The sequence below is a fragment of the Sinocyclocheilus rhinocerous genome, unplaced genomic scaffold (assembly GCF_001515625.1).
Source record: "Sinocyclocheilus rhinocerous isolate Xijiao unplaced genomic scaffold, SAMN03320098_v1.1 scaffold682, whole genome shotgun sequence".
Classification (NCBI taxonomy): domain Eukaryota; kingdom Metazoa; phylum Chordata; class Actinopteri; order Cypriniformes; family Cyprinidae; genus Sinocyclocheilus; species Sinocyclocheilus rhinocerous.
The window spans coordinates 102159-123633 of NW_015642528.1; the positions used below are offsets into that span (position 1 = coordinate 102159).

General features: G+C 36.3%; 1 protein-coding gene across 12 annotated transcripts in view; it reads right to left on the bottom strand.

Annotated features, from left to right (window-relative positions):
* The window catches only part of LOC107756101 (neural cell adhesion molecule 1-like), a 254253-nt gene that overhangs the window by 64160 nt on the left and 168618 nt on the right, over positions 1–21475 (bottom strand). For 9 of the 12 annotated variants that reach the window (XM_016573078.1, XM_016573083.1, XM_016573082.1 and 6 more), the window contains exons 2-9: positions 14632–14706; positions 13512–13721; positions 12582–12725; positions 11464–11601; positions 10477–10594; positions 9467–9627; positions 7189–7331; positions 734–763 (exon numbers count right to left, since the gene is read on the bottom strand). In XM_016573078.1, the coding sequence (XP_016428564.1) occupies positions 734–763; positions 7189–7331; positions 9467–9627; positions 10477–10594; positions 11464–11601; positions 12582–12725; positions 13512–13721; positions 14632–14706 (1019 nt within the window). The remainder of the gene's footprint in view (positions 1–733; positions 764–7188; positions 7332–9466; positions 9628–10476; positions 10595–11463; positions 11602–12581; positions 12726–13511; positions 13722–14631; positions 14707–21475) is intronic. The other 3 variants (XM_016573080.1, XM_016573084.1, XM_016573088.1) reach the window with 1 other exon arrangement.

A 21475-nucleotide genomic window follows, 5' to 3' on the forward strand; every position in this document is an offset into this window, starting at 1 on the left:
AAACAAACATTCGGCCTGCTTTTTCCAATCCTGTCAGCAATGGATAAAACACAGGCCCGTCCTACATTTTTATCATTAAATGTCCTATTTAACACAAATGCGCAACATTACAGAAGTAAAATGGGTTTTACATTGACTTTAAAGTTACTGCAATCATCTCTGACATGTGGCGTATGAGTTTATTCAGTGAGGGTTAGTATGTTTATGTTAACAGAGGCTTGTGTTGTCTGAATCTGGAGTTGGTTATATGTGTTAGTGTCTCCTTTAGTGCTGCTACATTCCCCTGTCTGAGTCTATGGGAGAACACTGAGTGTTGGCTCATACTCTAAATAAGTACCTGGCATGTTTCAACCTTTGAACACCCCTTCTTTATTTTCTTCCTCAATCCCTTGAGAAAGTTTGGCCGAGGGGAATTGGTAAAGGAAAACAGGTCTGCTAAGAAAGGTGAAAAAAAAAAAAAAACTTCATAGCTTAAAAAGACCAAATAGGATCTTCACCATTTCTGTTGACAGAAGCTATCCAGAAAAATAATGAGCAATATGCTGTAAAGAAATGAAATGACACGACAATCATTGTAGACTATAGGGATGCCATCTGATCAGATGTGATGTGTGTGGGTGGGTGTGTCTACAGGATTTTAAGGGTAGAAGAGAGCCAACACTTGATGTTCTGCCGTGATAAAGGGCTTCTCTAGGATTAGTGAACATCCTGGCTACGTGTGAAGCAGCCCTACCTTGTGTTTCTCAGGTCGAGTCCATGAAGCCTGGGAGGACAAACACATAAAGCAAAACTTGGCAGAAATGAAAAAAATAATAAAAATCAGCAGGCACTCAGTTAGACGGGCATCGCACATGCACGTTATTTAGAGAAGACAGCTTGTGAAGCTCCAAGTTGACAACTTGACTTGAATCAAGACAAATCAAAGACAAATCTTTTTATTAATTGTACCATACTCACAGGCAACAGATTTCTGAATAATAACTTAATTTTTTTGTTATGTTTTTTATTATTTGTAGTTCTGAGTTATTTATTTAAAAATATATTTATATAATGATATTTTTTATATAATGATATAATTTTTAATATATATAATGACATTACTTGTCATTATAAAAGAAACATTATATATGACCTTGAACTGACCTTGCAATGACCAGAACATGATACCAGTTGAGAGGCACATAATCACAACGTTATCAAGTGTGACAAATCATTTTTGAACATGAACAACAAACAAACTGCATGGAAAAGGACACATTTAGCTGCAGGCTGGGAAATCAAATGACTACAACATGAGTGGATGCTCAGACATCCAGGTGCAATGCTCCAGGTGACACATGCATATGATCTTGCAAATAATGTGAAAAGTCAGCCCCCCACCCCACCCCACATGCTGACAAGCCATCAAAATGCCACACTACATCAATAATTAATAACACAATAGGTATACATATGAAATGATGCACACCTTGAAACTATGTGTCGAAGAGTGCATCAATCTGCCGAGATCTGCTAACTGTGATCACCACATTCATTTCGCCTATGTCCCATAAGTCACAGGCAGCAGCTTTGAGCCTTAACGAGAGCCATTCTTCCATTTGACAACACAGATCCCTTTATTCTTTGAACGGGACAGTGATGAGTAGTTTTCAGTGAAGGTTTTTATACCTTCCACTCATTTGTTAACCTAAAATCAATCAATGACATTGCCATCTGGAATTGCATCGCCGAGAATTTGCATGACTCACAATAGAGGCTGTTGAAGACGTGACTCGAACCGCTGATAAATCAAACAGACATGAATAGCAGACAACCTACCCATTTGACTTATGACAGAGCGACAGCGATTCAATGAAAGCTTGCTCTTCATGAAAGCAGCATCCTATTATTTTGACTGCTAATCACACAATTTGGTTAAAAGCGAATCTGCCGCAGACAAGTGGGATTTCAGGATGCATTATCAAATCTGACACTGATCAAGCAGAATAATGACATTTGTGATTAAAGAAACTACTTGTAGTCTGCTGAGTTCCAGCTAAATATTTAAAGTCATTTGGCTCTCATGAACAAAGGACATGATTTTTAAAACGGCTTAAGTCTTTGTCTAAGCAAATCAATTGAGCCGTTTGTCGGATAACAGCTAAAAGCAGTCTGATGGAGCCAAAGTTTTGACTAACTACATCTATCGGTTCTACTTTGCAGTTTATTCTAGCAAACAACTGTCCAATTAGACAGGAGGAAATTGTTTGACTGATATATAAAGTGATCAATCACAGTTTGTTTACTTTTTATCTGCCAATTAGGAGCAGGTATATTTAAAATAATTGATAGCACAATAATTATGGGTTATTTTTTTCCCTTATAAGCATTGTATCAACAATGCATCTTTACTATGCATCTCAAACCAAACCTGGTTAACTTTGACTAGTGATTACAGTATCTCTCAAAAGCCCATTAGTTTTCACTTTTCTGTTCGATTTGCATCAGACTGTGGGCAGAATCTACAGAAAAAGACAGTTAAAAATATGACTAACACAGTATTAGGCACCAAAACCTTAGCTGTCCTGCAAAGAGTCCATCTGAATTTACAGGCCACACTTGTATTAAAGTGGCTTGACATCCTTTCTTCCACTATTGATTTAATTACTCGCCCACTGACAGCTTGTCAAAAGGTTACAGGGGGTTAAAACCTTGTGTTTGGCACCTGCTTCAGCTATCTTGGCAGCTCGACCCTCTTCTCTTGAAAACAATCCTGGTCACGGACTCTCTCGTTGACCTTTACAACAAAACATCTGACTTATTACACTCTGCATGCATATAAACAGCTTCGGGATGACACTGATCTGTAAAGAGCAGCAAGATCATCTGTCCATTGTGAAATCCAAGAATGAACATTCAGGGTCACATAAGAGAAAAAAAAATCTAATCTTAAAAGTCCCCCCCGGTTGACCATGGTTATCCCGGCAGGGTGTGTGATAATGGTTCTGAGTGCACAGACACAGTCTGCTTAAGAGCGTCATAGCAAGGACCGTACTGACCTCAGATCAGCAGGGGTGCCATTAAGAGACTATCATTAGAGAAGGGCAGCTTGGCTCTGGACTCCACAATAAGCTAGCAGCCCTGAAATGCCTCTTTTGATTGTGTAATTCATACAGTAGCGGTGTCAAGGACAGCTCACTACGTCCCAGTGAGAGCGGCTTAAATGATAAATGATGGGGCAGTGACTCCACAGAAGCGTTCTCATCTTTACTTAATGTTAAGTCCCTTGACTCAGTACTTGGGAATGTGATTTTCAGTGCGTAACACTCACAATGAGTAGCTATTGTTTTTAAAGGGATAGTTCACTCAAAATTCTAAAATACTATAAGTTTTACTCACCCTCAATGTCATTCTAAACCCATATGCTGTTGCAAATAATTTTGAAGAACCTTAAATTTTTTTTCCACACAACGGCAGTTCATAGTGACCACAGCTATAAAGATTTTTTTATATATAAGAATATATTTAGGATTTTATATGCTCAAAAAGGCTGCATTAAAAAAAATATAGAAATACAGTAAAAACTTTGTGAAATATCATTACAATTTAAAATAACTGATTTCTGTTTTAAATTTTAAAATGTATTTTATTACTGTGATGGCAAAGCTGAATTTTCAGTTTCATTACTCCAGTATTCAGTGTCACATGATCCTTCGGAAATTATTCTAATATGCAGAGTCGGTGCTCTAGAAAAATGTATCATTATCAGCAATGCTGAAAAAAAGCTGCTTAATATTTTTGTGGAAATTGTGATTTGTTTTCAAGATTTTTGTTAAAAAGAAAGTACCAAAGAACAGTATTTATTTAAAATAGAATTTTTTAAAATATTGTAAGTATCTTTACTGTTACTTTTGATCAATTTAATGCATTCAAGCTGAATAAATATAGCAATTTCATAAAAAAAAGAATGGTGTATATACAGTCAAAATATATACAATATACAATATTCAATGTAAATATATTTTGACTTGAATGTCAGTTCATTTAGATGTTACCACCCAAAGCAAATTTTACTTATTTATTTATTTGTTTGTTTTTTGCCATATTTGATTTGAAAGTGAATCTTGATGTAAAGTAATTATGAAGATAAGTAATGACTTGCTACTTACATCCATAGCAATTGTATGGCCTTAGAAAGTTGGGATATAGTGCATCATATGGATCGTATGGATTTATTTGAACATATTTTGGTCCATTTTGGACTAGGCAGATGTAATTCTAAACTCTCATTGTATCAAATTCAACAAAATTTCTAATTTCGTGTCCCACTACAAAAAACAACAGCAAAGAGGTTTGGAGCAACATGAGGGTGCGCAAATGATTACAGAACTTTCATTTCCTTTAATGGCCTTTCCTTCTGGATGAATGATCAAAAACGTGCCTCTTATGTCAGAACATGCTGTCTCTGTGAACTCTCATGCCATAACCATTCATCCAACAGACAGAACGGAAAACAGACAGAGAATCTTCCATAATGCATTTGCTTGGAGAGTTCAAGGGAGATCAGTTTGTTCCAGTCCGGTTCAGATACTGCTCACTTGGTAGTCACAGTTCTCTGCCTTCTCTGAGGTTTTTGTGCATTTCTGACTTATTCAGACGTTGGAAATTTGTGGTTGGGAATACAGAATACGTATGAGGGACAGAATTTAAGGAGACTTCAGAAAAGCTCTTGACTCATCATATCCGTATTAATATGCCAGCTCACCCACTAAAATCCCTGGTTTGATTACAGGCTGTTGAAGCCTCATTTGCCTATCCACATTCCTTTTTAGATATAGAAAAAAACCACAATGGAAATGATTTTACACCACTGGAGTTCCTGCTATAATAGCTGTTCTGACCACGCTTTACATGACCAGAAATAACCACAGATCGTTGTTACTATTAAATACCATGCACTTCATTTAATGGCAGCGGTGATGAGGCCCCATTGACTTAAGGTATGCCTCATTAAACACTGCCAGCTCTTTTCACTTAAGGCAATCCCCGGGCAACCATTGAAAGATATATACTTACACACATACTTATAGCACTGTCTGTCTGAATTCTAGATTCTGATTGGCTGGAATCCTTGAATGTACAGATAATTCCAGTCAGTGAAGACACAGAAACATAAAGAAGCACAAAAACTTGTTGTCATTGCTGTCCTGCAACTTAATCAATAAAACAGCACCGCTACTAAAAAGCTGCACTATATTTGTTAGCAAATGTATTTGTCTTTTTATTTTTTTAAATTTAGTTTTAAAATTGCATTCAGTCACTCATGGTTCATTTTGGAACCTGTATATAACCTGTAATATTTTACATGGTCTTTTCTGATGTAAGCTGCTTCGCTAGTACCTAATCAACACTGATTTTGTAACATAATCATTCTGAAACATGAAAATGAACATGAGGAAAATGAAGAAGGTGAACATAAAAGCATCACTGCATCCTGTAGATGTGATGAGATGAGGTGAGAGATAAGTGCAGATCAACAATATTAGTGCTAATGAACTCCTACAACCCTGCAGGAAAATTCAGATTATTATAGCACTCCATGTGTTTTTCAACACAGTAGTTGGTTTCTCTATACAAGATATTAGTTAGTCCAAGCTGGTCATTAGCGGGTCAAGTTGACCTACCAAAATATCAGCTACCAAATTATAGTTTGACAGTTTCTGCATGTTTTCCATTCACAAGATGGACTGGAGTCATGTTGATTACTTGTGGATTATTGTGATGTTTTTATCAGCTGTTTGGACTCTCATTCTGACGGCACCCATTCACTACAGAAGATCCATTGGTGAGCAAGTGATGTAATGCTAAATATCTCCAAATCTGTTCTGATGAAAAAAAAACTAATCTACATCTTGAAAGGCCTTTTTCAGTAAACTTTCAATTTAGGGTGAATAATTTTGTTACGGTGAGCAATGTTTGTTGATCTACTGGCTAATGACAAGCACAACCTATTAGACCAGCTAAGATACCAGAATACCATTTTTCAAAATACAAGTTTAAGTGTATCTGGTTGTTTAAATCCAGTTCTAGTCAAATGAACAAAATCAAATGAACAAAATGGTTTAATCTAACACTGTTTAAAACAAGATTATGGCATTAAATGGACATTCATAAATGGAACAAGCAACTTTTTACTTTTTTTCAAGTAATTACTTTTGTAACCACGATGCTATAAGTGCAGGAAGAGAATTCAAGAGTCAGACATCAATTCAGAGCAGCATGAATAACCAAGACTGTGATCATTCTTAACAAAGCATATCCGTCTGCCATTCTGAGCTGAGAACCAACGATAAAAATTATCATAAATGAAGAAATCCTTCACCGTACAGCTGGAAATATTTTTTTCCCCTTTGGTAGCTATGAATATTGGCTTGACTAGCCAGAGAAAATACAATGCAAACACAGGGAAGGATCCAATCTGGTGGGCTATTGTCACGCAAATATCATCTTCATAACGAGCCAGATGTACACGTAAACATAAGGTGCTTTTTCACAGCCCACCATTCAGCAAAGCTGAATTTTCAGCAGTCTTGACAGTTTTGAACGGTAGTGAATATCAATATAGCTAATTACTGAAAATTATATTCATCAGACCTTTTATCTGCTCGGAATCTCTTATTTTAATCCAACTAAAAATTCACTCCCTCTTTTTAATTGAACATGATAAACGTTTGCTTTGATTCTGAAACAAGCCTCTCATCAGGCATTCCAGTACAGCTTCCATGGCTTACTAGAAACCTTTTGCCAACCATATTTAATTACTAGATATAAATGCACAGTTGATCCAGGTGTTACTTAATAATTCTAAAGGTAAATCAACCGTTTCCCTATCCTTGTTTTTAAAAAAGCAGCAGAACAGGTGCACAAACGAAAGTTTTACAGCATTAGCAACAATAACAACTAAAGAGGTCAGTTAAATAACACAAAGGACATTCTCTTTTTTTAAAAAAAAGCTCTTTCTCGTTTCCTCTCTGATTGTAAAGTGACTGAAACCCACTTAATACCATGTGGCTACGTTTTATATAACCATGATAGAAATTATACTCAAATGTGTACAAATTTCTACCGGCATATCAATCAAACCAGTATTTTCCAGCATTTAGTACTAATCGTTTTGCCCATTGAGCCCTGATCCCTCAACCTCAGCACCTGCTCATTCTCGGTGAAGACCCGGCGACCGAAGCTCCAGATGATGTTGGGGGTGGGGTCACCCGTGGCCTCACAAGTTAGTGTGATCTGCTCCTCCAATTCAGACGCTGTCTGGTTTTCTAGGAACGTGATCTTGGGTTGTACTGTTGACACATAAACACACAAGCACTCAAAAAACAGCCTACAAACACACTCCTCAGAGAAATGAAATAATGATTTTCCTCTATGCAATTACTGAGCCTTTACAATGGTAGTAATACCAAAACAGTGCTCTTAAGTTGATGAGATGAGAGTGCCTCACTGGCTGGGTGCATTCGATATTTAATCAACACATTGTTATATTTTATAATTCAAAAGAGGAACTTTGTTTAATGGATGAAATGGAGTAGTACTTTGATTCACTTTTATTTGCCTCGGCTCTAATCTAAGCGCTCTGAAGCCGTGCCGGAGAATGTGGCTAGAGAAAACTTATGCATGATGAGAAATAAAAAATATTGTGATTGTGTTTTGAACTGCTACAAACATTTAAAATATTCATGCAAACTTAATAACAATGATAAAGAACAAAAGCATAGAATGGCACTGACACAGCAGCTCTCAGGATAAAGCGTGTATTTAAACTATAAACTAGGAACCAATGCTTTTTGTGTTCACATTATGTCTGTTACTTTTCCCATGCTCTCTTTTCAATAGTGATAGCTACTCTTTAGGAGTATTCACATTTGTTCTTATAAAGAGAACAATTTGGATCACTTTCAGTTGACAAAAAATTAATAAGAACTAAGTTATCTTTAGCCCAATTCGGATGGTAATTATTTCTCATAGGGGTTAAAAAGGTTAGTCTGTGAAATCCCCAGATGAATTACCTACTGTTTTTTTGACAAACACCAAAGTCGTGTAGTAATTTAATAGGTGTCTGAATCCACATATCTGAGTTTATAAGACAAAATCTATTCAAAATTCACCATTTAAATCCTTTTTGACCACTGACGAATACCGTATGGTAACTGTTGCACTTTGCTGTAATTTGCATGCATATTTATTGCTGAGATCCTGGAAAGTATTTACAAGAACAATATTTCATAACTGCTCCACCACAGCGAGTGGGAGCTGTTAAGAACAAACAGACGAAAGAGAAGAAACGCATGTAAATATTTGAAATGGGTCATTATTATGCAACAGGTATGCAAAATAATTTCAAAATATGTATTATATACAATTATATGGATAAGTATATCGCGTATAGTTATATACAATTATATAGCACGTCTATTTTCCTGTTTTTAAACAAGAGATTTAAATAAACAAATAATAAATAGGATAATATATTAAAAATATGCTTGGAATAATACAAATAAATTTTACCTAATAATAATATTTTTTTTAAATACATTTTGCACAATAATAAGAATACATTTTACACAATAATAAGAATAAATTTGTAAATAAAAAACATTTTATTCAATAAAATGCAGGATGTATTCTGGGGACGTAAGCGTAATAAATCGCCATGAGTTTTATCACTGAGGTGTCATGTAAATTTATTTTTACAGACGTCCACATAAGAAACAATTTCCGTACGAATAGGGCTTTTGTATTCACATCATTCCCGAAACTAAAAGATTTTCCTCTTTAGTTGTGATAGGGCCATAGTCCCCCTCTCATTTACATATTTCATTATATATTTAATTTAAATTTTTTTGGAAAACTATTTTATATCATAAAATCAAATTTTTTGTTGTAATTTAGCAATACAAATTATAATAAGTAAACCATATTTTTACAAGCCATAATAATTATATGAATGATTAATAATAATAATAATAGAAAAAAGAAGAAAATGAACTAAAATACAGAATAATATCACACACATACACACACACACACAATATATATATATATATATATATAGACACACAAACACACACACGCACACACATATACTGTGTGTATATATATATATATATAAAAAAAAATCACAAAACCTGTGTCATTTCATTACATTTGATTAGCATAGTAACTTATAGAGCCCTTTGCATGCAGAGTGTAGTAGATGACATAACGGATGACACAACTTTGAAATAAGCAGTGCGTGGCGTTTATACTCATTTAATAATATTGCAACATTTCACGGCTTAATAATCGCACAAGGCAATAACACAATTTTGATTTCAAACTGATGAATTGTATGGACCTCATGGAAAGGACATTTTCCTGGTAACTCATATGTAAACGCTTGTTTTCAGTTCAGCTCCAGTGACAGAATTCTTCAGCTTACCAAACACATTGAGTGAGACTTCCTCGCTCCTCTCTCCGGCCTTATTTCTAGCGATGCACTGGTAATCTCCTTCATCAAGCTTAGTGACATCTTTGATGGTCAACTCCGACCCATCTTCATTCAGACTGTACTTTCCATCTGATTCCAGCACGATATTAGCTCTGCGGGCCAGACAGAGAGTGAGAGACAGAACGAGAGAAAGGATAGGTTTACTGTTTGGCCTTGGAGCTGTTACTTGCTCAGCAAAGTCATGAATACATGATGCCTCATCTCCACATACACCAGAAAATACAGAGAGAAAGTGTGCCTGCCCAGGAAATGGATTCTTCATCCGGCAGTGCACAGCTTCTCATGATGCAGATAGTCTAGGAAGAAGCTGGAGAAAAATAAAAGCGGATCTGCTTTGTCATCTTCGGCTTCTTGACACGTTCCTGTCTCAGAGCCAATATAAAAGCTGTAAATAATGTCTGAATGCCATAAACATCAAGCTGATGGGCTTTTTTATTTGGAAGAATGCTGTGCGCTGTGTTTCCCTGTGACACTAAATCAGTCATGCAAAGTTTGGATCCAAATACCTGCTATTTTGCTTGTAACAGCAGCAATTGAGCGACATTTTCAAATGGCCCCCGAGTGACAGCACTGTCAGTGAAGGAGGGAAATAAATGAGGTTGTGGCGAGCGCTCTTATCCCTCCTTCTCATGAGGCAACGCAATTCACGCCAGTCACAACTTGGTTAAAGAAGTCACTGGAGTTTTGAGGTAAAGCTATGCTGAAAGCTGCCAGCTGCCTTAGCTGCCACGGCTAACGGCAGCTGAAAGAATAAAACGGCGCCTCTGCCATTCACAGCACTTTTAGTTTACAAGCTTCAATAACTCTGATCCCTCTCCCTCCCTGGATTCGGGGAAAGCTTAGCAATACCCTACAGAGATTTGGCTGGACTTTTTCGGTGCTGTTTTGGCACAGAGAGATAAAGGGCTGCTAAAAAAGAGCGGGTAATGAATGATACGTACCGTGCCCACGTGACGGTGGGTTCTGGGTAGCCATCTGCGTAACAGGCCAATGTCACGGCCTGGTTGATGTCTGCAGTGGCATTAAGCTCAGTGTAGCGGGTCCTGATACTTGGCAGAACTGGGAGAAGGAGAGAAAGGCGAAAAGAACATTGACTCTTTAAAGGGACAGACGACCCCAAAATGACAATAGGACTCTTTCTCATTTCGTTCCGAAATCTGTATGCTGTTATTTTATTCTGTGGAACTCATTTCCATTTAATGACAGTTCATAGTAACCATGCGCTCCATAAAAGAAGCACATAAAAACATTATAAAAGTAGTTTTTTGAAGCCAGTCATCACTGAATAACATTGCAAAAGATTGGTCTGTTCCTCGCATAAAGTTATCGAATGAATATTATGGAAAAAAAACCCCACTTTGAATATTTCTGAAACATTCTTCTTTTATGTTCCCTAGACAAAATAACAGCATAAGGGTTTGGAAAGACTTGAATAATTACAGAATATTCTTTTTGAAAGAAAATATTTTATTACATACTGTAGCTAAAATACAGAGCCAAACATTTTTTGTTTTGTTTTCTAGTATATCTAAAAAATATTCTAAATAATAATAAAATATGTAACTAATCTAAATTCATCTACATAAATCTCACAAAATCTTTGGTTTATGCTTAAAATGTCATTTAAAAAGGTTATATAAACGTAGGTAAATAAAAAGATTTTTTATTTTTATGAATTATTATTATTTAGTAGAATTAAAGAATTAATAACATGCAATTTACATCTCAAGCAAATTTAACTTGTTTTTACAAAAAAAAAAAACACCAAGATTTGTTTTTCACTGAATCATTTTTTTTTAATAAAATGCACTGCTTTTAAAGCCAGACTGTTTAATTCTGTAGAGACACTGGTGTAGATGTGTATAAACTCTCTGCTCCTGTGTCTCTGTGAGGAAACAAAGCAGGTGGCTCTGAGATTGAGTCCTCACCATTGACAATGACCTTGATGACCCTGAGGTCGATTTCTCCCCGGGCCATGATGCGGCCCTCGCAGGTGTAGTCACCCTCATCGGTCTTTTTGATGCCACGGATCTGGAGGTGGTTGTTGCTTAAGACCTTGAAACGGACTGTAGGTGTGAGATAAAAACAGAGAGAGGGGGAAAAAATGAAAGGGCGCAAAATGAGACAGTAATTACTCTTGAGTAAGATAAGGAGACCATGTTAACGAGCCTCTCATTACATGCTGGGCAACAAAATGACTCACTGCACATCTTCTCCAGGTATAAAATCATCTTTATGGGCTTTTCTGCAGTGCGATTGGTATTCAAGACCAACAGTAAAGGTGCACATAATATTTCAACTCCGTGGAGACACAGTAAAACAGTACTGATATATTAAAAATGATGAAAAAGGCAAATTCAGCAAGATAAAGCACAGCTTTCCGGCTGTGTTGGTAATGCAATACTTGCTTACTACTTAGTGCACACTTCACAGTATATACTGGATACTGCCTACTATTTTTTTTTTTTTTTAGAATCCTGCAGCAATAATAAGAGTAGTATGTGACAATGACAGAGTGTTTTGTGTTGAGCTTCATCTGAACTCATCAAAAAAGAGCACAGCAGAGGTTAACGAGAGAAATTTGGAAAATGTGTTATTTACATAAGAGCAGTTTGGTTTTCAAGCTTCGCTACAATTAGTGGTTTTGCAGTGAAAATTTCATCTAGCAGCGGCCTGTGAGTTCACGTCTCACAGCAGAGAGCTGCGGTCACTGTTTCTTCCAGCAGTCTCTGAGGGAGGAGCCCTCTGAGGTTAAAACAGTTCCATCCAAATGAGGCTTGAACTGACAAACAAAACAGTGCAGATGAAAACAGCATGAAACTTTAAGTTCTCACAATAAAAATTCAGGTTCTTATTGTTGCTGTTTTCATTGTCACAGTGCAAGAGAGCTTACTAACTGAAAGAGGGGATGATTTTGACAGGAAATATGGGAGAAAAGTATGGGAGATATTTGAAAACGAGAGAAGATGTGTAGAACAGAAATAAGAGTGTGGCATAGAGGGAATAAAAGAAAATGACTGAAAGAGATCTGGTTGTGGTATTGTACCATCAGTCTCAGGCTGGATTCTGGTCTTTTTAAACTTCCAGATGATTGTTGGGGGCGGCGAGCTGATGACGTCACAGATGATGTCAGCGTCATCCCCCTCGTTGAACTCTTGAGGCGATGGAGCATTTTGGAAAGTGAGTTTCTCTGAAAAAGACATTTGAAATGCACTTCAGTTGTACCACTGCTGCAAAAATACTTTTCGTAATCTGCATTTTTGTCTGGTATTCCAGTAAAAGCTTGAGAAGCAATGTTGCATAAGATATTAAGGAATGTTTTGAGAAAGAAAATATGTAAACACACTTAAAAGAATATATTTCAGAGAAAGATTTAAGATTTCCCCCCCCCATTGGTAAACAGTCTGGTTTGAAAAATAAACTTCAAGATGGTAAATTATCTGAAATATGTTTTTTAGTAAGTATCCTTGAAAGAAGTTGCATGCTGGACAGCATTTTTAATACAACATCAATAATTAAATAAAAAAAATTACGTAATGTTTCACAGAAAATGTATATTTATGAATAAAATTTAAATGATATTTTATTAAATAAAATAATTTTATTCATATATATTTAACTACAAATATATACAGTATATATATATACGGTATATATTTGTAGATGGCAGGATTAGTTTACTTTAATGAAGCATTAAAACTTTTGGCCTTGAGATAATGATTTCAAGAAGAATAATATATATAAAATGTATTCCATTAGCAACTGTCTTCATAACACATGCATGGTTGATGTTTAAAACTGATGTGTATCAACCTTATGCTTTCATTATTAGTCTACAGTTGTTTTGTTATTAAATGTTGTGGTAAATGTCAGATGGTTTATTGTGCTTGGGGGTTACTGTTGGGTCCAGTATAATTTGATTCCTCATTTCTCACGATTTCTAAATAAGCCCTTAAAAGTAAAACACTTTACTTACGGAATATTTTTAGGTTGACAGTGCCCTGAGATTCCTTGTCCCCGCTTTTCGCCACACACTTGTACATGCCTGCATGGTCGACGTTGGCATTGTAGATTGTGAGTGTCGACGAGGACTCATCATTCTTGCTGACGCTGATGTCTGGTCTGCCTGGCTGGAGCTTCTCCCCATTGGGTGCAAACCAGTCTATTTCCTTTGCATCTCCAACAACTGACAGACAGACAGATAGAGTTAAAACACTGTGTAACGAATCAGCTCATGGGAAATATGAATAATTAATCATAACTAGTTATGACAGACATCAGCTCAGCAGCTATTTCATAATTGATACGCACAAATATAACAAATCATAGCAATAAACATGTCCTAAACCAGATTTTATCTACATTTTTTTACTAAATCATTTTCATATATTTGTTACATTCATTTGAATATTTAATAGATTTTGACATGATTTTATTATGAATGTAACATTTACATATATGATTGAATCACATACTGTAATTAGAGTTGAATCACTGAATCGGAATTTTGAATCTGTTCACTGACACAGTTTGAACGGATTCAGGGAAAATGAATCAAACTCAACAATTCTCTAATACTTCTCTAATATGTCTGCAACAGAAATATTCATAATATATTCAAAATGTTTAATGTATTCTTCAGTGCTACTCAAGGACACATTCAAGGTGGTTAATTAATGTGCAGTAAAATATTTTCACAATAATATAGCTCACGCTGAATCTAGTCAGATTTTCTTTCCCCACCATTGGATGAGTCCTCTGAATATTTCAGGTGTTCTTCATTTATAATAAAAGCTGTTTTTGCTTTTCATCTACCATCATTCTTTAACATTACATTTCACTCCTCTGGATCAAAAATCAAGGACTAAACTTCACACACTGATTTACTGAAAAAATCAGGCAGGTCAATGAATTTACCGGCTGTAAATAAGCACATCAAAGCTTTAGTCAACCTTGCCCTCCCATCAGAATGAAAGGGCTTGTTTAAAAGCATTGAACAGAGCGGTGACAGCAGGTTTGAAATCAAAAGCACTTCGTGAAGGTTAAATGTGACGTGACCCCCCATTTGTTTCATTACAGGAGGGTCATCTTCCTACCTTCACACAAAAAGAATTTGGACTCTCCCACGCTGATCTCTCCCTGGGCCGGAGTGATTTCCACTTGCAGGGCAGCTGGAGAAGAGAGAGACAGAGAGAAATCCATATTTCAGAAACAACCTACATGGATACGATACACAAATCAAACAAGGGAAGTGCAAAACTATGTGTTTTCAAAATCAAGTCGTTAGTTGATTTGCTGAATGATTAATCAAAAATCAATTGTTATAATTTCATAGATGTTTCTAGAGAAGTTTTCCATTTCTATCCTTGGAATGAATAGATGTAAATTCAAAAATGCATTACATTTACAAGTGTCTGAAAAAGAGAACGAGTAGCCTACAATATCTATAAATAATATCTAGATGATGCAAAATTTTTGAGGAGAAATTGAAAAATGTACACTACAATTTATTTATTTATTTTTTTGTTGAAATAAGTCACTTACGCTTATGCAAGGCTCATTTATTTGATAAAAAAACAATATTGTCAAATATTATTACGATTTAAAATAACTGTTCTATTTTAATATATTTTAAAATATATTTCGAATTTTCAACAGCCATTACTACAGTCTTCAGTGTCACATGATCCTTCAGAAATCATTTTAATATGCAGATTTGGTGCTCAAGAATCATTTCTTGTTATTATTACTATTATGCTGAAAACTGCTTAATAGTTTTGTGAAAACTGTGATGATTCTTTGATGAATATAAAGTGCAGAAGAACAACATTTACTTGAAATATAAACATTTTTTAACATTATATATGTCTTTTCTGTCACTTTTGATTAATTTAATGCATCCTTACTGAATAAAAGTATTAATTTCCCAAACTTTTGAAACAGTAGTGTATCAAAATTCCCCTGACTTTTCCAGGCCTGGAGATAACATTTTTAAAATCCCCTGATATTTGGTCCATGTCTGTGGGAATCCTCAACTACTGTAATTGGTTATCATCCATCATGACCCATTCTTAAATTATACCCATACACACAAGTACATGTTCCTCCTACACAACCGAAACATTTCAGCAGAAAACCTTTCTTTGTTATCTAATTACTAAGGAAGTTTACATAAAATCACAGTTTCTGTCTTGAAGCTAAAAAGAGAAGCATATGCTGTACATTCCCAGTGACTGGGCCTGCCAACCAATTAAAACGCACTCCTGGGAAGGATGTTGTCAGTGGGTGTACGAGGAGCACAAGGCCGTGCATTTTTGGACCTCAAGATAACAACACGTCAATAGCGCTGGCTCTTTTCCAGTTCTGTTAATGTGGCAGGCGGAGATGAGTATTTACTGCGGTACAGAAACGGCTGTGCAGGGTGTTGGCATACAAGAGCAATGTGCAGCAAACCGTAGCCATGGTAACCCCAAGTACTGTCACAAGCGCTTATTGAAAAGCCTCAGTGTTAGGCAGGCTGATTCTCGGACTAAATATGACAATTAGGGCTCGACACTATCAGAAATACGGTGAATTATAGGCCTCTCGCAAACTTATTTTCCACCCACAATTACCTGGGGGTTCTGAACTACACTGATATTTCATAATGGTACCTTAAGCTTCAATTTTCCAGTTTAATGGAAGGCACCTGATGGAGCTCCCTGAACATTTTCTTTCGTCTGCAGTTGGGGAGCGTAATGCTGTAAATGATAGCATATTAGTTTTGCGATATGAGGCTAATACATTTCATCTTCCTGCATCAACTGCAGTGAATGAGATGAGCCCAGGCAGCAAGCGGCTGTTAGCTCCACGAGCGATGGATACCATCACATCGCAAGAAAAAGATATGAAGGCAAACTCATCTATCTCAAAAGTGAAACTGTACCTGCTGAAAAACAACATCTGATTGTTTCTTGTCAAAAAAATCACTGCAGGCAGTATCACTGAGCTTGTCAATCATAAACAACATAATGCGTCAAGAAATTACAGGAATGCTTTGTATCCTAATGTTTGTGACAAGAGAGGAATTGACCTAGAACCAAACCACATGAGTCAGATCTATACACAGCAGCATTCTGCAACTCAGAGCTCGTTTATACACACCGCAATCATGGGTAATTAGAAAAACGATTCATTCAGTAAGTTAGATTCAGTGCTCAACAGTTGATTCTTTTCCCTGTAAAAGTCCAGAAAGGCTTTTGAATTCACAATGCATGATACTACTATGACAGTGGGAATGAATAAACCTTCATTTATGTATTTTTTTCTACTCTATCATCTCTATTATCTTATGCGTCGTGGTATTCTTGTGAATGTGCAACAGGGACTGACACGGAAGAGAAGAATTGTTAAATAACGTTTGGTTTGGCGGTATGGTTCTGTTCTGGGCAAAAACCTCCCTGCCCATCCATGCAGCCTGTCATGAATGAGCAGGGAGAGCAGCAATAATAACCCCCCTAGGGTTAACAGAACAGAACAAGGCAGATATCATTAATGTACTTAATGATATTTAAGTGTAACACTTTATTCAAGATAAAGGAGTCTGATTAGCAAGGAATATCAGAAAGCCAAGTCCTGACTGTGGCGAAAGGAGGAGCTGGGGATGGAGGAGGGTAATTTGCTCCGGAGCAAGCTGAAAAGCTGCTGAATAATACTGAATAGAGCTTATATAGGAATGCTGCGATAGGTGTCGTATTCCTATAGGTAGATGTGATCAGCTGAGAATCAGCTGATGCAAGCTTGACTCACGTGACCTGCCAGAACTAACGCTAACACTTAATTTGTTATTTTTGTTTTCTTTGAGCACAAAAAGCATTCTCATAGCTTCTTAAAATTACGGTTGAACCACTGATGTCACATGGACTATTTTAACAATGTCCTAACTACCTTTCCGGGCCTTGAACTTGGTAGTTCCCTTGCTGTCTATGCAGGATCAGAAAGCGCTCTGATTTCATAAAAAATATCTTAATTTGTGTTCTGAAGATGAACGAAGGTCTTACGGGTTTGAAAAAAAAAACATGAGGGTAATTAATGACAGAATTTTCATTTTTGGGTGAACTATCCCTTTAATATGTCAGACTTTAAATGAAAAAGCGTAGTTTAGTAGTAGAACAAGGACAACGCACTACAATATCAACGACAAACATCCGCTAACCTCGACAACCCTAAACACAGCCCTACAGCCCAGTACTTCATCATCATGCTTCAAGATACAAAGTGTCATGTGTTGTGGTGTGAAGAAGTACACACACACAAAAGGTATTTGCTCTAGTATTTGCAGTCAAGCAAAGAACATCCCTATTTGTTTGTGTCTGTGAATGAAGTGCAACTAGAGATATTCGCTGACGTTAAAGGACTGTGGGAGGAAACAGCGGTTCTGTCTTGTTTGCTCAAAATGAATTTCCAGACAGCGCTCTTACACTTTCAGCACAAATCAAAAAAGGAAAAATATCTTCAAAACCAAATCAAGTCTTAAGTGCGCTCATCCAGCCAACCAGCTATATTACTTGGTCCCTGAGCTTGAAAACCCTCTGTATATACTTAATCTGAGTAAAATATTGTAATCCAATATCCTGATACATGTATTGTGTAAAAAATCAGTCTCAAAAAAGAAAACACAGAAAAGGCCAACATATTAAATTTGCCTACGACTTAAGTTGTTTGTTCACTGAAAGCATTTCCGCCTAAGAAATAGTCAAATTTTCACTCGAAAACACCAGGGCGCCTTGAACAACTGAACAAAAAAAATAAACGCAGACCATGAGAATTCCGGGCCGCTGATGATATTGTTATTTGAACTTCTTTGACTTGGTAATGTAGTCTTGAGGCTGCATATTGAATGAATGGACTCCATGGCTAGCGAGTGTCAATACAGCAAAAGTGCAGCGCTGTGTCCTTGCTGAGAGCACAAGGCAGGCAAATGAACACATAAAACACAATAGGATGGCAAATCGATAAACCTAATTACAAAATAAATCCGAAACAGCTCAGCCTTATAGATGGCAACTCGCTGTGCTGCCAGCACGATCCTCTAGAATGCTTCATACGCTTTTACTCTTAATCTTCATTCCTACTGAACAGATAACTGCAAGCTACTTAGCAAACCAGCATATTGTATGATGGATAGCATATAGCACAATAACAATACAAAACCATGAAAATGAGGAGAAGAGAGTAAATATGCTAAAACTCTGAGGAAACTGCCAGAGTTTTTCTCTGGTGTAAAGGTTTGGCTAGTTAGCATGGTCCTGCCAAGCTACTGCCATTGAGATGAATGGGAATGCTAATGAATAGCTTCTACATGTATTATGAGTCAAGCGCAGAGAAATATAATGCAATGACAAGGCAGAAAGAGCTTGAATTTTCAAACTCTACACACAGTGAGCCTAAACACATTAAATGTAGCTTCTTGAATACGGACTAGCTCGCTCACAATGCTATCTGTCAAATGAGGAAGATATACTACATTGTATATCTACATCCAATCCTATTTCCCCTTGACTTACGGTCATATATTTTTGCTAGTAAAATCCTGCATATATTAGATGTCAAGTTTTCTATGAAATGTATGTATTAGTCTTTGTGTACAATGTCATTCCTTCTGAGCAGATTTAAGGCTAACTCAAACACATTCACACACACAACACACACACACACACACACACACACACACAGACGTGGTAAAAAACATGGAGTTGCTGAGTTCCACCTCGACACGCATTTCAAGACATGATTTTATCTGACAGGCCTCTAGCTGAGGTGCACCTGAGATTCTAAACCTGAATCTACTTCTCCTTTCAGGTTTGTTCTCAGGTTGTCAGTGATTAATGATTTCGTAATCGTCATAAATTATGGGTAGAACCTTTTAAGTCTCTGTTTCAACCTCGACACATCCCTAAGCTTATGTTTAGTTAAACAGGCCGATCGATGTGACAGCTTCATAAACAAAATTAGCCATTTAATCATATCAAATGCCACCTGTAATGTGATCACATTACTAACTACACAAATGAATTATTAATGTGATCACATTTCTAACTCCACAAACTAATTACTCTTATGAACTGATTCTTTTAATTAATCATTCAAAAAGACACACACCTGGTTTAACTTAACTTGCTGAATCAATCAGAGTGCTTACTAAAAAAATGTTTCTTTCAAATAACAGATACATATTTGAAAGTGTTTTTGTTGCAATAAATTTTAGAACTGATTTATTTTTTTTAAATGTAAAAATGTATTTTTAAAGAAAGTAATAACATAATATACAAAATTTCGGGGTCTGTAATATTGTTAATGTTTTTTAAAAGTCCCCAGTGCTGCATTTATTTGATCAAAAACAATCAAAAGATTATTACAATTTAAAACAACTGTTTTCTATTTTAATATGTTTTAAGTAGGGCTGTCAGTCTAACGCGTTAACTTAATTAATTAGTTATGAAAAAATTACGCGATTAAAATATTTGAACGCAGTTAACACACTGGCCCCGCCCCCAGACCTGTACATCATCTTACATTTCATACAGTTGACTGTTGACAAATATGACGCAGGGCAACTTCATAAATGCGGTTAAGCCATACAATTCAAGATATTGGTGCAAAAAAATGCCCCTGTATGTTTTGTCTCGCATTATATATCACATATCACATGATATCACCTAATGAAAACAGCTCTGCATTTTCCCAAGTTCATTGATGTGTTACCAATCCATGTGTTTACGTCTGACACAAAGCTACATCCTCTACATTAAATCACTATATTCATGCAAATACACAGCTGCGGCAATTCATCTCCATACTCTGGTGAAACATGCCATCAAACCGGTGTGATGGTGTATTAATCCTTGTGTAACGGAGGCAGAGACACTGATGTTGGCAAAACACACGACTATTAATCACCAAGGCTTCGCGAAGGCTTCGAGGAGATGAGCTGTCCGCACGTTGACGTGTGCCTAACGTTGGGTGTCAACTCAGAGAGAGCTTAAATTTTTGTGGGCCAGATTAAAGAGATTCTCCCACTGACAAACTTTCCTGACAGCAAGTTTATTTTTACCATTCTGTGGCAGGAATAAGGTGCTTTGAAATGCAGTGTTAGACCTGCTATGAAGGGAAGATGAAAGAGCATGGGCAAACTCCGATATTGTCACGATGCACACACACGAGGAACGAGGAGACGCTGGAGAATACTTTACCAAGACTTTCGCAGGGCAACTTCATAAATGCGGTTAAGCCATACAATTCAAGATATTGGTGCAAAAAAATGCCCCTGTATGTTTTGTCTCGCATTATATATCACATATCACATGATATCACACTAGCAGCAAGAGCAATATCACAGGAGTGCTGATTTTGTCCTGATCTATCACAAGCTTAAATATGATTTTATACAACAGTTCAGTAAATAAGAAGTTAATATTGTGTTATATTTTAAACACAATATTATGTTTTTGCTCAATTTTGCAGAGAACATTACCTTTAAAGCCATAGCAGAATTGTTGTGTCTCCGAGCAACACAGCGGTGTTTAGTTTCTGAATTAATCCACGTTTTGAATTAATCGTGTGAACCAATGATTCAAAGCCCATCCATAAAGACAGCCGTTTACTGAATTCCTGAATGAATCAGCCGTTTGAATGAATGACTCATAAAGACATTTACCGCCAAATGCTGGCAGACTTAGTTTGTTATTTAGAATATAATTTCATTAAAATAATAATAATAATAATAAAAATAAAAACCTTAAAGGGACAGTTTACCCAAAATGTTTTAATTCTGTCATCATTTACTCACCCTCATGTCCTATCAAACCTTTCTTTTGTGGAACATAAAATAAGGTATTTTGAAGACTGTTGGTACAAAGCTGTTTTAGTTACCAATGACTTTCATTGTATGAACAAAAAATA